Genomic DNA, 21609 nt, shown 5'->3' on the forward strand with positions numbered 1-21609 from the left:
CAGCATAGGCCAGAGAAAGCGGCCTGCATAATAACAGCCTGTGCAGCACTTCATAACTTTAGCTGCTTGATGAAGGAGCCACAGCCCCCTGTTAACACAGCTGCACTGAACACTACCACCACGGCAGCTGCAAGGAGGCCACTGTACCTGCCACCTGTTGACGACCTCATCGACAGCGCATCGGACACGCAGGCACAGCGGCTGCTGATCCAAAAGAGCTCCACATAGGTAAAAAATACAGAATTCTCCATGTTGTTTCATGCATCTTGAGTCAAACACCCTTGCAGAGTGCTCCTACGTGTACTACCTACATCATAAATTTCATTCTGCAATGATTAAGAAAGCCTTGAGATTTTCTCTCAGCTTGTGAGGATCTTGAGTTTTGAGCTTGTCCCACTTTACAAAGCTATTTTTTCTTGTTTGTGTTCCTGCATTTGTTGACAGAAGGTCCAATTTTCTGGTGCCATCAATTAAGAGTGTTGCATTGACCTTGCAGGAGGCGACTACAAGCATACTGCTTGCACAGAAGGCCAAATTCTCCAGAACAGCTGTCTGCACTATGGGAGCTCCATAACTAATGGCCACTGCTAGAGCGACAACCGGACCATTTTTTCATCTTTGTGCACCAGTATTGCGGGCAGTGTCAGAGCGCACATTGCGGAAATATGTGCTCCTGTCATTCTGTTTTGCTTTTGTAGTTGCCATTTTAAAGGACTATAGACAACAAAGTTTTGCTGGCATGTTTTATTCTTTCAAGTGATACGTTATTATACATGGATCACCTCATGATATTCGCATATGACTGCTAAATAATTTATAATTGAATTTCTTCTTAAAGCTGATTTGGTTTTATCAACTGAACGATGGCTGTGACGTGTAGTTGACCTTTTAATCACGTGACACAGAAAAAAGTTCAGGGGGGCTTTTGTTGACCTAAAGTGCGGTGAAGCGAAATCCTTTAGCACGGTGTTGCTGCTTGTGTCACTGATGTGTGGCTAAGATGTTAATTAAGTACACAATTGTTTGTAAATCCTAAATGCTGGAGACAGAGAGCGTTTGGGAAGCATCCATCCGATTCGACGCCTTTCTGCAAACATTCTACAGCGTGCTAGACAAGGAAAAGTACATATGCGTTGGCAGGAAGGAGCGTAGTCGTCACCACGCTCGGCTGTAGACTGGAAGGATGGTGGTCTGGATCCCATCGTGCACAAAAATTTTTTTTCTTATCGAGTTGGAGTGTAACGGACGAAAGGATAGACGCGAGCGTGAGCCATTAACGGCTTTCGCCCTAAATAATGATCATATAAGAATGTAACTGCTGATATATCATTTATTGTCGTTCCAGGTATTGAAGCAGGGTGGTGTGAGTGGTGTAGTGATTTATATTGTAGGTTTTTTGTGCCTCACGTGACCTAAAGGTCAACTACACGTCACAAGCATCGTTCGCTTGATGAACCAAAACAGCATGAGAGAAGTTCAATTATATATTATTTAGCGGTCTTAGGCAAATACCACGTGATGAGCCACGCATTTTAATTTCTAATGCATCATTTGAAAGCAGAAAGCATGAAACTAAAATTGGGTTTGTTTTTCTTGCGAGGTTTGTAACATCCCAAAGCGAGTCAGGTTACTGGGATGTCGTAGTGGAGGGCTCCACATAGTTTCGGCCACCTGGGATTCTTCAGTGTGCATTGACATCGCACTATACACGGGTCTCTAACTATTAGCTTTCATTGAAATTCGACCATCCTAGCCAGGATCGAACCCGCGTCTTTCAGCTCAGCAGCAGAGCACTGTAACCACTGAGCAACCATGGCAACTCTAAGTGGGTGTCTGCAGTCCTTTAATGCTATCACTATTGTTATGTTTGGGCACTGTGTTGGAGAAACTCAAAGTGCAGAACTACTCATTCGAGAGCAGGAAAGGAACTGTTTATTCGGGGTTGAGAAGTACATTTTGTTACATAGACGAAGTTAGCGGCGGCGCTCTTAGGTGAGACGGTAGTGTTGTTCAGTCTTTTGAAGAGTTATATCTCTTGACATCTTTTTGCCATATGAAGCCCATTTTGAGTTGCTTGTAGCAAGCTACAAAGGTGAATGGAAGGATTATGGTAATGTGGAGAGATAACGCTGATTGGTCTGGATGCCATTGCGGCCTTAAAAACGAGGATAAAAGGTGCATCACTAGTGTCTTCATGACACCTGATACGCCCCTGATACCTCCTGAGCTACGTTCGAGCTTCAAGCATCTCTTCACCAAGGAACTCGGAGTAGCCCGCGGATATGTGCAGAAAGTCAGAGTACAGGACTCCATTCCTCCTGTGATTTGCAAGCTCCGACGGCTCCATCTGCATGTGCAAAGATTTGCGGAGCCGGACAAGGCTATTGTGGTCGACAGTTTCCTCTTGCCACAAAGAGAAGAGCTCCTGCATAGCTTGGCCAGTCGGCAGTGTGTTTTGAAGTTGGGCCTTGGCTCGGCTTAACCACCAGGGCCGGACAGCCCTGACAGTCGGGAATTGACAACCTTCATTACCCAAGATGCCCTTTTTTCGCTTCAAGCGAGTTTGCTTCGGCCTTGCTTTGGTGCTTTAAGCTTTTCAGAAGATGGCACACTTGCAGGGGGCTTAATACTGAAAGGATGCAAGGGGGTCCTCTTCTACATCGACGACATCATAGTCCATGGCACCACCCAACAGGAACATGTGATCAACCTTCGTGCAGTACTTCAGCACCTGTCGCAAGCCGCACTCCAGCTGAATCACAACTGTATGTTTGATGTTCCAAAGCTTACATTCTTGGAGCACGTTGTCAGCGGTGAAGGACTGGTTCCACTTTATTTTGCCATCGAAGTGGTTACGAAGGTTCCGGCTCCGTCTAACGTCGGTGAGCTTCGTTCTCTTCTTGGACTCGCACATTTCTACTCCAAGTTTATTCCGTATGACTTCGAGTTCGTTCAACCTATGCGCGCCCTGCTTCGTGGAAGCGACTCAGCCTTCTCTTGGACCACTGCAGCTGAATCAAGCTTCAAGCTATAGAAATCCATGCTGACATCGTGCGATGTGCTGAATTTTTGCCCTTCCTGTTGTCGTAACGACTGACGCTTCCGGATATGGCCTCGGGGCGATGCTTCAGCAAGACAACGCCCATTCTCTGCAAACCGTTACGTTTGCCTTCCGTACCTTGACACCTCAAGAAAGTACTCGGGTGGCGAACGTGAGGCCTTAGCTTGCGTTTGGGCGTGTGAACGGTGGCACGTGTACTTGTGGGGCCGGCCTTTTGTTCTGCGAACTGATCACAGTGCACTTGTCACCTTGCTGTCGACAAAAAGAACAGCACATCGCTCATTGAGAATTTCATGTTGGTCAGCTCGCCTGTCGTATTATAACTTCACTGTAAGGTACTGTACAGGCAATGAAAGCTCTGTTGTGGATGCCTTGTCTCTTTCCTTCCTTTACTGACCACATCATGCAGTGGCTCAAATCACAGCAGGTGATGACGATTTCGTCTGCCTGCTATCCTCAGCTGTGACTTCACAAGAGCAACAAAAGGCAACCATCGACAAGACTGTTGCACAGGGCATGCAATTTATTTATTTTTTCGTTTACCCTCAGGGCCAGAGGCATTACAGAGGGGAGTGGCTACAAAAAATAAAAAGAAACAACATACAAAGCAGCAAAGAAAATAGTAATACAGAAATGATGGCTCGTAGACATACAATATTATCTAATGAATTATTGATGTGCTGATTATTAGAATATAATATAGTGCATACAATGCATCAATACAGTGAAAAAAACACATTTTGTTAGTGCAACAAAGAGAATCCATCTGCAACATGGCCTGACAAGAATTACCTGCCACATAATTTCAGGCCATACTATCTCCCACCCACGGGGTTGTCCATCCTGCAGGATGTATTGTATCGAGGTGACAGTGTCGTCGTTCCCAAAAGTTTGCGACAACGCCTTACGATTATAGCGCGCGAGTCCCATCCACATCACCAAAATGTTTCTTTTAGAACTTTTCTGCTCCCTTTTAGGAGCATTCTGTGCAGTGCAGGACTGTGACGGTATATTTCTATTTTGTTGAGCTCTCTTGGTGTCATGAGAGGCAGTGCGACTGCCGGTTTTCCTCGAACATAGATCAGTACTGATGTACCACCACACTCTGGAATAGGGGTGCAATTTTCTTCTGTAGGCCATTCAGTGGTTTGCGATCCAACTAGATAGTTACTTCTTTCATATTTTCCATGTGCAAGCACAACACTTCGACTGGCTGTTCTTGCGAGTTGTGCCTGCAGGTATTGGTATTGGTTGGATCTCAGGCACTAAACCACAGGTTTTGCCTTTCAGCCTGCCTTCGTGCTTTCCACTCTACAGGATCTACCAGCTGTTTAAATTGTTGCAGGCTTTGGCGGATAAGAGTAACGGGACATGGGTGCCGTCAACAAGCATTCGACGTTGTATACTTATTTAGAGTCTGCCAATGCCTGGTGCGGGTTGTTCTAGAAATGCACTGGCTGTGTTCGCAGGGATTCAATCACTTCGACATCGTTTAACATTTGGGCCTAATGATGGACAGACTCCAGAGATGGGCCCGCAGAGTAACAAGCGCAGAATGAACTTTCCTAGTTACATATGAAGCCCTAGCTGCAGGCCCTGGGGCTGATGGAAAGGTGATGCAACATTTACGTTGATTTGGAACTGCCTTACTTGTGCGCATTCACAGCATGCAAGAAATGTTTTTGTGCATTTGCGCAGTGTTCCCTGCCACGTGCCTTCACCTGTTAAGGCGAAAGCCTTTAATGGCTCATGCTCGTGTCTATCCTTCCGTCCGTTACACTCTAACTCGATATGAAAAAACTCTTTGTGCACGATGGGATTCGAACCACCATCCTTGCGTTCCACAGCCGAGCGTGGTAACGACTACGCTACTTCCTGCCAACGCACATATAGTTCTCTTTGTCTAGGATGCTGGAGAGTGGTTGCAGAAAGGCGTCGAATGAGATGGATGCTTCCCAGACCCCCTCCAGTGTCTTCAGTATTTAAGATTCACAAACCACTGTGTACTTGATTATCATATTAACCATACATTAGTGACACAGGCAGCAACACCGCGCTAAAGGCTTTCGCCTCACCGCACTTTAGGTCAACGAAGTGGACCCCTGAATTTTTTAGCTGTAATTTCCACTTTTGGCTATGTGACGTGTGGTGTTACCTACAGCCTGGTTTTGGAAGCTAATTTTAATGAGCAAAGTGCCATTTGAACACAGTGAGCAGTACGTTCCACATGGCCGCATCACCCGCGTAATTACTCTGTATTAATAAAGTTTATTTTCTCTCTCTATTTTTTTATGAAGTGCTTGTTAGGATATGTTCCTCAAACAGGCTGTATTAAGAGTTCACTTGTACCATGCATCTTTTCAACGCAATCATTGGAGCACCTTTTTCAAGTCGCTGCACTCGACCATGTAATTCTAGGTGCCAAGAAGCAAATCGCGGAGGTACTATTGTGTCCCAACTGCTACGGCTTCGCAATCTGCAGGTAGTTGTGCTCACTAGTAGTCGCAGTGCTCGAGCCAAATGCCACTACTGAATAGTTAAAAAGTCAGCACTTTGGAGCCAATACGCCTGTCAAGCTGAGGATGCAGGACTTTCTCTTACGGCAGCAAAGCATACTTTCATTGACCCAGCCATGCACTTTGAACAACTCAAGCGTGCATACATGCAATTGAGTGGTGTCATATCATCACATTCAGACTCGTCACATTTAACAATAATAAGTAATGTTTATTTGAATCAAGCAGGATATACAGGACGGCTGCTATACACTCAGAATTTCCATTTATTCAACCCTGCGGTGTCTTGCTGCACAGCGCCTTGCAAAGCTGCTGCTCTTTAATTGCTTTTCGATTTGCAGGATTGCTAGCTCTGCTTCTTGTTTTAAAAGTTCATTTTTTAGCTTCTGGAGCTCGAGCTCTTGAACTTGCTCAAGAAACTTGTTTTGTGGCTCATTCATGCAATTTGCTGTCATGGTCTTCCTGGAGGAGTTTTAGACGGAGTGCGTGCTCCTCCCTCAGAAGTCCCGCGCGCACCTCGTTCTCATCATCTAGTGTCTTTTCCAAAAGGGCCATCCGCCCCTTTGGAGCCTTGGAGCTGTCACCACTGTCTAATGCATTAGCAGGGGTGCACCATGTTGCAACTCCAGAAGCAAGTGGAGCTATGTTGGAGGTGGAGGAGGAGGGCTGCACAATTGGCGAGATGATTTCTTCATTTCTTTCTGGAGCTGCTGCAGGTTCTCCACTTTCATTGGCACTAGCAGCTGGTGGCTGTGATTGGCCAGCGTGGCTGGCATCTTCCCACGAGTAATCTGTATTAAGCAAAGGGAGATGTGAAATAAGATGAATCCAAGTTGCTAGTATGCAATGAACTCATTAGTTCCACATACTTTGCAGTCTTGGCATTTCGTTTGACTTCACATTGCTGTCCTACACTACAAAACAATGAAAAACTGCCCAAGTGTTATCGTGCTCTACCACCACAGACATGGCATTTCGTGTAAAGAGCACTGCAACTGCCCGCACAGGAACCTTTCTTTTCACGACCAGCTGTGCATTGAAAAGAAATAAAGTATGTAAAACTGGCAAGTGAGTATTGTGACATGCTTACATCACAACACAATGGACTTGAGAAAGGCACTGGCAATGCTCCCTTCGCTGTCAGCATTTCTGTTCCATTGTTCGTGCTCATGCTGCCTTCATGCCTGTTTGCTAAAATGCTGTCATGAATGGTGCTACTTTCTAAACCCCCGAATATTTTTCAAAGCTCATTCTAGAAATGGAAACTACACAGCAGCGTACTACAGTAAAACGCAAAAGAGAAAAGCCAGAAATTAGCATCAAAATGAAGTAAAAGTACAAAAGCCAACTGTTTACGACGTTTGTAAATTAAGTTAACAAATGTGCTAGAAATTAGTGGGTGCATGATGAAAAAAACTTTCAGCTCTGCAGACGTGCAAGCATGAAAATTTCCTGAGTGGGTGCAGTTGAAGAACAGACACAAAATTAAGGTTGCATGTTTACTTCTTTGCTAAGATGTACAAGACACATACGAGTAGTCGTCAAATTTGGTTGTGCAAAATCCTGGGCACCTCCAGCACCACTATCCATACATGCCACGTTAGGCACTTCTAACTTTTTTGTACGCATTGTTTTCAAGCTCATCTCACTGTGCTTGCTTTTGGCATCCTCTTTCACTACACAGCAAGTCGTAATAATTGAATTTTGGCATTCGTTATTGCATCAGTTCAGGATCCCTGCACACACACACATGCCCTTTTGTGCATCCAAGCGAGGCAGGAAGAGATGGAAGCCAAGACGCTTGGGGTTTTTCAGAGCGTTTCGAGCAGAGGGTGTTCACAAGAAACAGAAATGCAGTTATATTGTGAAATTACATGCTGCCTGCGACACCACGAGATGTGAACACAGAAGGAAATGTCCTCCCTATTATTCCAGCACAGTCCACAGACATAACACCTTACCAGCATAGTCAAAGTCCATGTCATCTGGACCGTAAATCATCGGCTGCAGGAGCCTCACGACAGGCAAACGTTCGACGGGGGGCTGATATGCCCCATCGCTGTCAAACTCGTTGATGATACTGGTGGTCATGTGGCTATCAATGGCCCCAACTTGCTCGCTCACGGGGTCTATGGAGGCAGGCTGTGATCCTCCTCCTAAGCAGCAATGAAGTGTTTTTATCAGACGATGAAACCATTTTCAATTTTTCACGAACTGTTCCAACTAAAAATCGCACTCCGCCACTATATCTTCTGAGCTGTATTAAACTAGTCTCGTACAAACAAAAAAAAAAATACGGCAAACACGCCAGCCCGTGCTGGTGTCGCTTTCGTTGAACTACTACTCATACCTGCTCGACATCATGTCAATAGCCAATAAAGGACGGCTGCTCTTTGTGCATGCCACTGCTTGAATACTGTTTGCGATGATAACACAGTTTGCACATAGTACACTCGTACTATGTGCCAACAGCTGGAAATGAAATGCAAACACACAAATACGTAGCACCTGCTACTTGGCTGCCTTTGGAACCTATGATGAATGTGCACTTCGGTAAACGGTTTAGCCAGAAGTATGTATTATGCTAGCTGCATACAGTAGTAAGGAGACAGGGAAATATTTTGTTCGCATGCTATCGCGTTTTATTACGGCCGCGCTGTACGTGTAATCATAAAGAAACTAATAACATAGGTCGCGAAAAGCATCACTTCGAGCTTATTTTCGTGTCCTAGTCCCACAGATCCCCTCACAATGTTCTCCGTAGCGCTTACGACCGCAGTTACGCTCAGTATACCGAACTGACACACACTCATCCATAGAACACAAAACATGCGGGCTAGCGAAATGTAAACACGCCCCAAATGCACCAGCCACGCAAAACTTTCAACGCACGCTTACCGGTCATGTGGCGCTCCCGCTTTTCTTTCGCGACTGCTTCTTTCCAATATTGTTTCAAATTCATCCAACATTTCTTCAATTGTAGATGATCGCGGCGCGTAATCCCATGGTTGGAATTGTACATTTTGGCAATTTCCAACCACGTTGCATTTTTTTCGCCAACGACGAGACGTCGGTCTTCTTCTTTTCGATGATGTGTTTGAACTTGTCCACAAGCGATGACAGGAGCTGCTTCTCTTCGATGGTTAAGCGGGGTGCCGCCTTACGCTGGGGCGTGCTTTCTTGGGAAGACAAAGGTGTCTGTGACATTTTTACAAATGCTGAACCCAACGCATGCACAGGGAAAAAAATAGACTCCTGTTCTCGTCAACTGTGACAGCGGCTGTGATGCATGTTGCCAGCCGAAAACATGATTCGTGCCAAGAGACGGAGAAAACTGATTTTCAGCGCCCGCTATTAGCACCTTTCTCCAGAAAGCTTGCATAAAATGTATGCGTTTACGAACGCTTAGCAAAATATATACTTTTTTCTCCATGTGATGTGCGATAAAGTAATAATTTGTTCGTTACTCTCGTTCGCAGACGAGCAAAGTGCTCTCCCGTTCAAGCACGCGCTTGACTTAACGAAGTAAGTCGGCCTGAGCCTCTATGAAACGCGAAAGCAGTCTTGATCGCTTTGAGGTCGCCGCGGTGCTTCAAGCCAACTTCTTGTAGTGAAGTCAAAGCGCGACACAAGTTAGATTTCTGCATTCGGGGGTAAGCATCGCCTTTACTCAACGGCTTTTGGGAAATCTGCACTGTCGAGTTGATTTTAGTTACCTTTTTCTTTGTGCTTATGAAGGACACAAGCTCTCGAAACGTTCCGCGGCTTGTTTTTTCTGGTAAATACACTCTTAAAATTTCGTGCTCTCATTGTTTTTATCAACGTTTAACAATTGCCAACTACAAAGTCCACAAAATAACAACAATAATAGCAATAACACAGCGACATGCGATAAATATAGTAGGTAGCGCCATCTGCATTAGTGGACATGTACTAAATGGTCACAGTTCAAAAAATGATGAGTGTGGCGCTGCCAAACGGTTCAATTATCTAAAATCGGGAGTTGTTGACGAGCATACCGGAGACGTACCAACGGTTTACCCGACCCCTTTTGCGCATGCGCAGTGTCATGTCTGTAGTGCCGGCCTCCCTCCCCACGAGCGGCAGACACCATGTTTGCTTGTCCATATATGCAGACGACATAGCTCTCTGGTGCCGGAATCCACCAGGCGCGGCGCTGCGCGTGCGTGGGTGCCTTCAGGGAGCTCTGATCGCAGTCGACGCCAGCTTGCGCGGCCTTGGTCTGTCGCTGAGCGCGGGCAAATCGGTGGCCATGGCCTGCGTTTCGCACTCGCGCACGCACCTTGCGCCCCTGTCACTGCAGGAGAATCCGATTCCTTGGCGTTATTCGGTGCGGTAGCTAGGCCTGGACATCGACTGGCGCGTTACCTTCCGCCCTGCGGCGACCAAGGCCTGTGTTCAGATGAAGCGGATCATCGCCGCCGTGCACAAGCTCACTGCCCGAGGCCAGGCCACTTAGCAGCAAGCCGCGCTGCGGATATACAATGCCGCAACTTAAAGGCGGCACTCTATGCGCTGCCGCTCGTCACGGTGCACAAGCCGTGGTGGAAGAAACTCGAGCTGCAGAGCCGCAAGTCCCTGCGCGTGTGATTAGGCCTGCCCAAAAACTCGCAGTGCGCAGCAATGTTGGCAAAAGCAGGAGCATGGCCACTTGTGCTCTAAGCAGCGCGCAGGACTCTGAATCCCATCGAGAGGCTTCACCGCGCACCGAACGGAGGCCCGCTGCGGCAGCGTATGCACTCGCACCCGAGCTCACGAATGGGTGCGGCACTGCTCGACTATGAGCAACTGACTCAAGGCCGACCCCCCCCCCCCCCCCCCACGGCTCCTGCGCGCCCTGGCCTGCTGCCTCGGAGGTACAACGAGATCGTCGGCATCGCGGGAAAGTGGAGCACACCCCTCTGAGCTGTGCAGCAGCTGGCTAGAGCCGTGATACACGAGGAGCTCCAGAACCATCTCCTCGTGTACACCGGCAGCTCAGTGGCCCGCGACAGCTGCTCCCTTGCCGTGGTGGCTGCCATCCCCACCCTCCGACTGCACAGCCATGAACACGCAACCTTCCTGGGCTCCTCCACAACGGCGGAGTTGATGGGGATCCGGCTTGGGCTGGACCTTCTGCTCACCCTCGGCCCACCGCCACCCAAGAGTGCTCTGCTGTGCGACTCCCACGCCGCCCTCAGTCGCCTGCAATCCAACATCCGCGGCACCGCCTAGCGCGGGGTATTCGCTCACGCATCGAGCGCCTCGCGCAGAGAGGATGCGCCGTGCGTGCACAGTGGGTGCCCGGTCACTGCGGCATCGTCGGCAACGAAGAAGCTGACGACCTCGCCACCGACGCACATCAACTACCTCTTAGCGATCTGCCCCTTGCGCTGGAGGATATACGTGCGGTCATGCAGGAACACCTCCGAAAACAGCACCCCGACCCAGGCATCGCAAGAGGTGAAAGCATAGCAGCATCACCGGCTGTCGCGGTCGCAACGTGCAATGATCCTCGTTGTGCGCATTGGCTGCGTGTGGTCCGGGGAACAACGGGAGCGTAACGGAATCTCAGCCAGCAATGTGTGTAACGGATGTGGGGCAGTGGAAACACTAGACCACCTGCTTCTTCACTGTTCTGCGTTCGCCCACGCTTGTCGCGATATGCATGCGGCATATAGAGCGCTGGGCATACTACCAGACTCCCTCAAGACGCTGTTGTGGCCGCATGATGTAGCGCGCACCCGTGAGCGGTCCTTGGTGAGCCTCTGTGCATTCCTCGAGCAGACGGGCTTGACGTCCCGTCTATTCTGCGCCAGGTAGTTACACGCAGTGACCGAATGCTCCACGAGTTCTACCTTACACGATTAACAACTGGACGCCTCACTCCAGTTGTAGTCAACACTGTGCTGTGCGTGTGTTTTTATTGTTCCATCATGAATTATTGTCGCGCACAACCTGCAAACATTTCTAATTGTGTAAATAATTTGTGTATATTACCTCTCCCCCTATCTTCTCTTACTGTCCTCTCACCATTCTGCCTGCCACCCTTTACTTCCGCTGCCCCAGATCAGGTGCTTCAGTACAGATGGGAGATGCCGGGGCTAGCAAATATCTTTCCCTTCCTTTTTATTAATATTTTAATAAAACCACTTACTACTACTACATCTTTAACGTGCCCTGACATCGCACCGTGGACGAATTCACAATTTGGTTGTTGGCACCTGTGGTGATGTGCGAGGCCCAGACTCGGGTCGGTCGACCTGGAACGCTCGTGAGCTTCGGCGTCTTCTACAAAAAGTTTCGCTGGGGGATGCTCACGAGCTCCGTAAACGGCCCGAAATGTGGTTGACTATTGTGGAGCGGTGGATAGGACAGCAGTCTGGACCGCGCTTTTTTTGTGTACGTCTAGTGGACGAACGTTGTCGCTTTGCCGCCGCCGACGCCGGTGCACTCCCTGGAGCTAGAACCAGCAGGCCTTGACGTCTAGATGTTAGCCTGTTGGAAAACTCGCGTTCAAATGCGAGTCTGTCACACGCTTTGAGGGCTTTGCTAGCAGACAGTGGTCACAAACACGTGAAGACGCAGTGACGCTTGCATTGCTCTCTGAAAGAGCATGCGCTGCACCGTCGCTTGTCATATACCTGGTAGACACGGCAGCGAAACTCAGAATCGCCCAGAGGGCTGACAACGAGACGCTTTTTATGCGCGCACAGTATGATGAGCTGCAGGAACGGTTTCAGCACCTTGCTGCTTCTTGGCCCCTCTCTGCTGAAGCTTGGTGATCTAGGTGCGGCCCTTGTGCACATCCTGATGTAGTTCAGTTTGCAAGATCCGGTACACAGCTCAAGGCAAGGTGGTCAATCGTCCAGTGTGTTGTCGCAGGCACGTTTCCGGCGGGTTTCGAGACTATACCGCAAACAGCGATCGCTGTGGACGAGGCGGCTGCTGTAGCACATTACTTTTTGAAGGCGTTGCCAGAAATTTCCCCTGAGGTACATGACGTGCTTAGTTCCCCTTCGTCTTACACTCTTAATCTGGTAACCTTTATTAAAGGCATACTTTTTCAAATTTTGTATGCTTCTAATTTACAGGTTATGCATAACCTTTAGATATGGTAACCTTTATATTATAGGTCACGGCTCTTTTCTAGGTTACACAGCAACTTTTAGCACAGAGGTTAACCTGCATCCTCCAAGAGTGTAACCATTATTAAAGACATACATTTTTAAATTTTGTATATGTCTAATTAAAGCTAGGCATCTGAAAACCATCTAAATTCGAAGTTTACGCAGTACTCTTGCTCTAAACCTTTAAAGTTAACCTTTAAGATAAATACAGCACACCCCAGCTGCATGGGATTCAAACCCACAACGTCCGCACGGCTGGCGCAATGATCTTTTAATGAACTAAGAGCATCGCATAGGACATGCAGAGGTTGTGGTTTCGGATCTCATCTACAGCGAACTGTACTTTCATTTCACTGCGTATAATAAATATGATTAGTGTGTTTGAATCAAAGAAAGAGTTAGGTTAACCGTGCTTTTTTGCCTTGTGGTTTGTCACCTTCCTGATTCATACATTTACTATGCCCGCGTGTATACGGTAGCCTATGGCTACAGATGGAATGGCGAACTCGTTCGGCAGACGCAGAAGCATGAGAAATGCAAGTGCATAGGTTCTCTGACCTTTGCTCAGATGCAAAACAAATTATTGTCTAAAGAATAAGAAATAAGAAGCATTTATTAAAAATACAAAATATATATTCATTACATGAACAGTGTAACACCGAAGTTTTTCAGCAGGAAAATTATCTATTGCTACATCTGTCATTTGTGTCAGAACAATTTCTTGCAACCGTATTAATAGACAATTATTTTTTCTTGAAGAGTGCCAAAAAGCACTTCAATCGGTTGGAGATAACCCCACATGGGATTTGATCTTGAGGACTTAGGATTTTTTGCAACAAATTAAGTTTCTGCGAAAATGCATGCGGGTAGCTCAGGTTTTTCAGGTAGTACACCATAGGACAGATGATAATGGCCCGCTCAATCTTCTTGTTTTTCAAAGCAATAACCTCGGCTTGGGTGCCTCTATATATCCAAGACTGGTTCTTGTCTGTATACACATGAGAGGCAGTAACTTGTACTGCTGTAGGTAGTGCAGTCTGAAAGTAGAATTGCAAAAGACCCAAGATAATCAGACTGCTAAATTTACTGAACGCAGCAGTCTGTGCTGTTTTCTTTACACTATGCTTATGCCCTCCTTACTCCTTAATGAAATAGAGGTATCGTTTCTAGATTGTGAGAAAAAATAAGCCACTCGCTTGTTTTTTTTTCTTTTTGTAACCGAAGTCGTTTTTCATTATTTGCACACTTTTGCAAGCATCTGCACGTTTCAAGCAGGCAGGGTTCAGAGCAAAATTGTTCAAGGGTTTTTACAGACTTTCATGGCATTGTGCAAGTTTTTTCAAGGACAAATGAATCGGGCAGCTTATCGAGGCAGTATTGTTAATAGAGCACATATGTACCATTCTGTGCACATGCATTTTTGAACGACTGAAAATGCTCAAATAAATCTCTTTTTTTTAGTCTAGGTAGCCATGAAAGTTCCAGTTCTTTTCTTTTAAGCTCACCACGGAAGTTGTTAAAGCCTTGAGTCTTTTTCTAAGCAGTCTTTTAAAGACAGTCATACTTTATTGCTGTCAAAAATGTTGAAAGAATTTAAAAGATGAGACACGGACAAGTGCTCGTTCGTGTCTCCTGCCGTGTACATTCTTTTAACGCTTTCAACTCTTTCCATAATGATGAACCATCTAGCCCCCCATGAGACGGAGTTGCTGACAAAGAATGCTGTTATGAGTGCAGTCAAAGTAATCACTAGACAACTGCAGGCATTTGTATGCATTACTACTGATAGGCCAGGTAGATCAGCTATTCCTAATCTCAACACATAAAGGAAGAAATATCACCACCACGCCAAACTTATGGATTAACTATGAGCAATTTCAACACGATGGCTTCAACACGAGCAATTTCAACATGATGGCCATATTTTTGCTTAAGTATGAGCAATTTATTGGTCAGTGGCTTACAGCAGCAGCTCGAAAAGCAGCAACAATCATGACATATTAGGCATTATGGTTTGAAAAAGAAAGCTTACGAGTCTATCAGCTTTTTCTCTGATGGAAGGTACTCCTCAAGCGCAAGCACACCCTTCCCACAGGATGCTGGAAGCCTGGGATAGTCTTCTGGCATCCTGAGCATTGCCGCTCCTCCCGTTCATTGCATTGCTGCCCGAGCACTGTTCAGTTCAGACAAAATGTTCATTTGATTTTGAAAAACCCTTTTCTGAAAAGCTGAAATAAAAACAGCAACACTCAGTAATTCTTTAAAGAGAGTCGGCCCCCAATAAGTGTGTGCAATAAGCACCTTGTCTAGGCTAATATATTTTTAAATGCATGACAAAAATTTGCACTAGTTTGTCTTTCTGCTGCAGTGTAATAAGAGCTTCATTTTGCTACTTTTCCATGCTCAGCACTTCAGGAAGGAGTCAATAATTGTATAACAATGCAGTCTATGCCGCCATAGACTCTCGCAATTGTAATGACTAGCTGTGGCAACAACAGCCAGTCAGACTTCAATCAATTACATGGGCTTTCTCAGTATATACTCATGAGCTATACTAGGAACTATAATTATCATTTCAAGCGTGCCGTTCAAATTTGTGCATGCAACCTGACATAATATATGCAACCATTATACATCATACGTGCAACATCAGGCATCATACATCAAAAGTGACGTCTGCAAATGTGGATGCTATAAAAAAGTTCAAATTAACAAAACCTCCTGCAGTATTAGTTCAAGCCCGGCATGTGGAATAAACTCAATATATCAATTTAAAATAAAGAAAATATTTTATCGTAGTTCTGGAGCAATTCCCGTAAGTGCATACCTTATTGTTACAAATGTGGGAGCTTAAAATTGAATTATGCTTATTTACATAACAATCTCTTACGACCATGAGTCAAAAGAAGTACGATTCAAACCCTGAAGCCACTGCTTGGTTATGATGTGGTGACATGAAATCTTGGCAGAAATAGCACAATTATGTGTAGCATAGATTTTGTCATTGTCGTCTTTTTGTTATATTGTAATGGTTTGTATTGAGCTATTTTAAATTTTAAAGAATGTCCGACCAACTGACCCAGCACAAAATTAATGCAAAAACATTACTGCTCTCATTAAGCAAAGTCTCGTCTTTGTGTATGTGTGCGTCTGTGTGTGTGTACTCATAAATCGTACAAAAAATCGTTGCAAACAACCTGGCCTCCCACAATCAATCGGAAAAGCCACCATGGCAGTATTGGATCAGTTAACCACTGGGCTAGCAATATGGTGGCACTACACCGAGCCCGGCGTCTACATGGAGCCATTTTTAATGCTACCACTTCCATTAAGCAAAATCCTCTCAGTGTGTGTGCTCAGAAATCATAAAAAAATCATTGCAAACAACCTCGGCTCCCACAATCAATCGGACAAGCCACCATGACAGCGTTGGATCACCATGACAGCGGTGGCACTACACCGAGCATGGCGTCTACATAGAGCCATGCTTTCGCATTCACTACATTTAAGAAGCCTTAAGTATCTCTACCGATTTTTTACTTGGAGGGTGGGAGCTCTACATTTTATCTTGACATTTCTTCAGCAAAATCGTTATATTTTACATTTTTCTTTTGGTTATAGATTCGTGTCTGCAGGAGCTAACATCATAAGTAAGCACAAAGGAAGGAAAAAGATACAAGGCGACATAATTGCAGTACCTGGTATCTCGCGAAAACGCAGCTATATGTGAAGCAAATCAAATGTTACCCAGAGGACAATATGACCCAAAGAACGATGGCAGCTAATAGATCTGTTCATTATTTTCAACAGTATTAAACTGCAAATACCTACGAATTTAAGTAGGTTCCTAGCTAGGAATGCTAAAGCACAAGACGCATTCACATAAGTCTGTCCATGGTCACTGTGCAAGCAAAAACCCTGTGCCTTCAAAGTTAGCTGCAAAGTCAAGCTCTATTCTTAAGTGCAAACGTTCAGACAAGTTCTCTATGAATTTGTATATGTCCATTAAAATGGATCTTCCCGATTCTGCAAAAAAGCGGCAATTAAGGTTATCATGTAAACAAAACATTCTATTTCTTTCTGCAATTATTACATCAAGTAGAAAGCTCCTTTTTTCAGCGCCCTGCACATTCTGGTCTTTTGAAATAGCTCCAATCCAGAAAGCACAAGAGTATGACCATAGGCATCAAGTAAACTAGTCTATAAGCATTGTACTTTGAACAAAGAAAAAAAAATGTTGATAGGTGGAGTCATCCGACAGATTTATTGCATTAACAGCATATGTCATTATGGTTTTTCAAACCAACATGACGCCACTGTTGCTAGGTATCATGCAGAACAAGATTGGTCAAGACTCTTGGTCAATGTGAATGAGCGTATGGGTGTTTTTGCACCAATGACCTTTGTGCATGGTCGTAGTGTAGGAGCTGAAGAATGAAGCAGTAACCTGCTGAACTTTTAAGCAATTCAGACATGGATAGACGTCACAACTAAAACTCAAGATAAGCTGTTATCACTGATCTGGGATGTAAAATTTATAGTTACAAGCTCGGGAACGGCGTGGACCGCTCTTCACATGGCGGCAGTGGCGTGAGCAGCACAACCGACGCAGAGGCTAATTCCACAATTTGCTTTGCTGCAGGTTGGTCATTTTGCTTTATATATTTCTGTAGGTTGCAAGCTGCCACGCCGCTGCTACCATTTGTAAATTGCTGCTCTTGAGATTTCTTCACAGCTTGCCTCACACTATCATGTCCAAAATCAGCAAGGAACTAGCGCTAGCGCTGAAAGAAATGAAGAAAGAAATCAGGGCTGAATTTAAAGCTTTCAGAGAATCACTTGAACGCGACGTCCGTAACGAGCTCAGAGAAATAAAAGCTAGTATGTCATTCATCAGTGAGAAATATGATGAGATGAAGGATGATCTCAAGAGCACAGTCGAGGAAATTAAGGAATTGCGTGAAGAAAATGAAATTTTAAGAAATAACTGTGATTCTCTTGCTGCCCAGGTCAAATAGTGTGGCACGGCTTTTAAATTGTGAACAGTATTCCCTGAATGCAAATGTAGAACTAAAAGGAATACCCGTAAGCCCAGATGAAAACTTGCTTGATATCCTGAATAGACTAGGTGAAAAAGTGGGCGAAAGTGTTGCGCCTTCCGACATAGACGTATGTCATAGGGTGGCCGTTCATGGAAGCAAAACAGAGAAGTACACAGTCGCACAATTTTTGCATCGAAAGAAGCGAGACACTTTTCTTGAAAAGGCGCGAAAAACGAGGCTGTCATGTACAGACCTTGGGTTCAAGGAAACGAGTCCAGTGTATGTGAACGAGCACCTGTGCCCAGATCGCAAGCGCTTGCTGGGGCTGGCGGTCAATAAGAAGCGCGAATCAAAGTGGAAGTTTGTCTGGGTGCGTGGAGGCCAGATCTATGCCCGGAAATCTGAAAACAGCACGCTGCTAAAGATAATGAATAGCAGTGATGTGGAAGATATGACCTAAGAAGTTACCCCTCATTGGACTACTATCATCTGATTGATTCAGCACAGTTAAATAAGCTAGTCAGCACAAATGCAGTAAAATTTTTTCACTTGAACTGCCGTTCAATTAACAACAAAGTTGATGAAATAGTAGCCCTTTTTTCTGCTTTCGAATTTTCTTTTCATGTAATTATGTTTACCGAGACCTGGTACCAAGAGGATGCAAACTGTTTAGTTCTAAGCAACTATGCACATTTTGTTCTCAATAGACCTGGGCGCCGAGGTGGTGGAGTGTTACAAATATTGAACACATTAGCTGCAGTAGAAAACAAATCATTCACAGTTTCTACCCCAGATATTGAAATGCTGACAGTAGAAGGTGGAAATAACCTTTTCACCGTTCTATACCGTCCTCCTGAAGGAAATTTGAGAAGCTGCCTAGACGTTCTCGAAAGCCTGCATGATTATGCAACAGCAAACCAGCAAGTATTGTATTTATCGGGTGATTTGAACATTGATACATGATGTGATTCAGCACCACAACGAGAATTCAAAAGCTTAATAGATGCCTATGGCTTTCTCAAACTTATCGAAGTACCTACACGCGTCACGTGCTCTACATCTTCCTCCATTGATATTGTAATCACAAACGCGGAAAAATGCGAAAAAAGCTGGCACTATACTGTCCGACATAAGTGACCATCTTCCTGTTTTTGCTTTCGTCCCATTTGAGCGCCCTTATCGAGTCCCCGCACCGCCCTCTCCACTTTTTCGACGCATTGAAATCACCACACTTGACCGTTTTCGTTCGATGCTATATGAAACAAGTTGGGCCGATGTGCTATCTTTAAAAGACGTGAATGAGGCGTATAATATATTTTTGTTCAAAATAAAAACAGCCTATGATAAATGTTTCCCGCAAGTCCGTCCGCGCAAACGCAATCCTAAGAAGCCATGGGTTATGCAAGAACTGCTGCGCAAAATAAAGACCAAAGAGAAAATGTTTGCGCAATTCATGAAATCGCGGCAGCCTTCCAAGCTTGAGAAATATAAAAAATACCGAAACCAGCTAAATCGAGAGCTAAGAACTGCCAAATTAAGGTATTTTAGTAATGCATTTTCCGAGGGATCCAAAAGAAATGTTCACAACCAGTGGGACCAATTGAACAAATTACTAAATCGCCCCTCAAAAACAACTATAACGACAATAATAAAAGATGGTATACCAATTAGTGGGGAGGAAGTGTGTAATGAATTTAATAATTTCTTTGTTAACGTAACCAAAACATTATGCTGTCCCTCTGACACAACTGTGGGTTACGCGTATAAAACGCCATGTATTCCGGAATCCCTCTTCATGTATCCTACACATGAAGATGAAATCATGACAGTTTTTAGAAATCTAAGAAATAGCAGAGCTGAAGATAAAGATGACTTTCAGGTCAAACCCTTCAAATTTGTAGTTGACATACTAGCCCCAATGCTGATGTATATCTACAACCTAGAAATAGCATCCGGTGTCTTTCCAAACGAAATGCAGGTAGCAAAAGTGACTGTCATTCACAAAGGGGGTGCTACGTCGGATATGGCTAATTACAGGCCTATTTCAATTCTTCCGATATCCAAAGGCCTAGAAAAAATTATTTACGTGAGAATTCATAATTTTCTAGTTAAACATTCAGTCTTATCAGACAGTCAATTCGGTTTCAAAAAGCAAAGGTTCACGGAAATGGCACTAATTAAGCAAAAAGAGATTATAATAAATGCGTTTGAGGAAAAGCTCCTTGTACTCGAAATATTTGTGGATTTTTCAAAAGCATTTGAAGCATTTACGGGTACATAAACTCAATCACTATGGCATTAGAAAAACGAGCTTATATTTATTTCAAACATATTTGAAATATCGTAAACAAATGGTCTCCCTTAATCACGCTATATCAAACTCACAACCTATCCTCTCTGGTGTACCCCAGGGCAGCATTCTGGGGCCGCTATTATTTAATATCTGCGTTAATGATATATTTTCTGCTCCTCTTCCTGTACACATAATAGCGTATGCAGACGACCTCACAATGCTTGCCTTGGGTAATACAGAAACGGACCTACTAGCATTCGGCAATCAGTTCTTAGAATTCCTGCGTCAATGGTCCTCTAAGAATTTCCTAAAAGTAAACATTACCAAGACGAAAGCAATATTGTTTCGCGCTAAAAACAGAATGGTGCGTGCAAATCTCGACCTTTGGTTAGGAAACAAAAAAATTGAGGTCGTGCGAGCTGTGAAATGTATGGGTGTTGTTTTCACCGAATCTCTTAATTGGGATTAACATATTGAGAATATGTGCGCTAAGATAAACAGGACTAATGGCATCATATGCCGCCAAAGACACACACTTCACCCTAAAATAAAAATATCAATTTACAATGCATTTATATTGCCATATATAACCTATTGTCTCATCGTATGGGGGAAAACAACTAAGCAAAACCAAATGAAAATTCTAATTGTTCAAAAACGAGCAATTAGAATAATAGCTAATGTACCGAGGTGTACTCATACGGGTCCCTACTTTGCAAAGTTTAATATCATGACAATCTCAGAGTTATTCCCATTCAAGCTAATCTCCATGTATAAAAATGCTGTTCCCACTAATAATGATTTCCTTTTATCAAGTCTCAACCCAACTCGTTCGATCCCATCCTACAATACACGGAACTAAATGTCATGGTGTGTACCTTTCTGCCGCACCACATACGGTAAGCAGTCATTGACATATAGTTTATCACATTACCTAAATATTCTGCAAAATAACAAGATTATACTTGAAGAGACTTCACGGTGTAAATTAGTCACACTTATTGCCATATTTGAATGTACATAGTTCATGATTAGAAGATGTATATATATATATATATATATATATATATATATATATATATATATATATATATATATATATATATATATATATATATATATATATATATATATATATATATAGTTTCGTGTACTTTCTTTTACTTAACTTACATTGTATCTCGGGTGATTGTTAATGAGTTTCCTGTACATAAAAATGTGGAATAGTTTTCGTCAAATATCGTCCAGTGATATTAGAAGCGTAACGTTATGCCAATGTCAGATGTAGATACTTTGTAACTGTATTTTTTTGTGTGTGCGTTTGTGAGTGCGCCCTTCCACTGTTGTCATGTGATCAGCTGCTGGGCTATACACCCCGGCAGAGGGCGCAGGGTGTCTCTCAAGCTGCAACAACGCAGCTTTTTGCCTTGCGTCCTCTCTCCTTGTTGCTGATGTAACCTTGTGAGAGTTAATAAAATATATCGTATCGTATAGTTACAAGCGTCTTTTCGCAAAATTCCCGCTGACAAGCATTAGAACTGAGTTTATATTGTCGGCAGCAAGACAG

The 21609-nt window shown here is 44.4% G+C and overlaps 2 protein-coding genes across 8 annotated transcripts in view; both read right to left on the reverse strand.

Annotated features, from left to right (window-relative positions):
- Positions 1-21609, reverse strand: part of LOC144115237 (uncharacterized) — a 95040-nt gene that overhangs the window by 60288 nt on the left and 13143 nt on the right. For 2 of the 7 annotated variants that reach the window (XM_077649528.1, XM_077649527.1), the window contains exon 4: positions 1631-6368. The exons of 3 other annotated variants lie outside the window; for them this stretch is intronic. In XM_077649528.1, the coding sequence (XP_077505654.1) occupies positions 6219-6368 (150 nt within the window). In that variant the 3' untranslated portion in view covers positions 1631-6218. Of the gene's footprint in view, positions 1-1630; positions 6369-12792; positions 13745-21609 lie in introns of those variants that run through there. 2 more of the 7 variants (XM_077649525.1, XM_077649522.1) reach the window with 1 other exon arrangement.
- LOC144115238 (uncharacterized) overlaps positions 1-21609 on the reverse strand; it is an 86148-nt gene that overhangs the window by 15053 nt on the left and 49486 nt on the right. The gene's annotated exons all lie outside the window — the stretch shown is intronic.

The sequence above is a fragment of the Amblyomma americanum genome, chromosome 1, assembly GCF_052857255.1.
Source record: "Amblyomma americanum isolate KBUSLIRL-KWMA chromosome 1, ASM5285725v1, whole genome shotgun sequence".
Taxonomy (NCBI): Eukaryota; Metazoa; Arthropoda; class Arachnida; order Ixodida; family Ixodidae; genus Amblyomma; species Amblyomma americanum.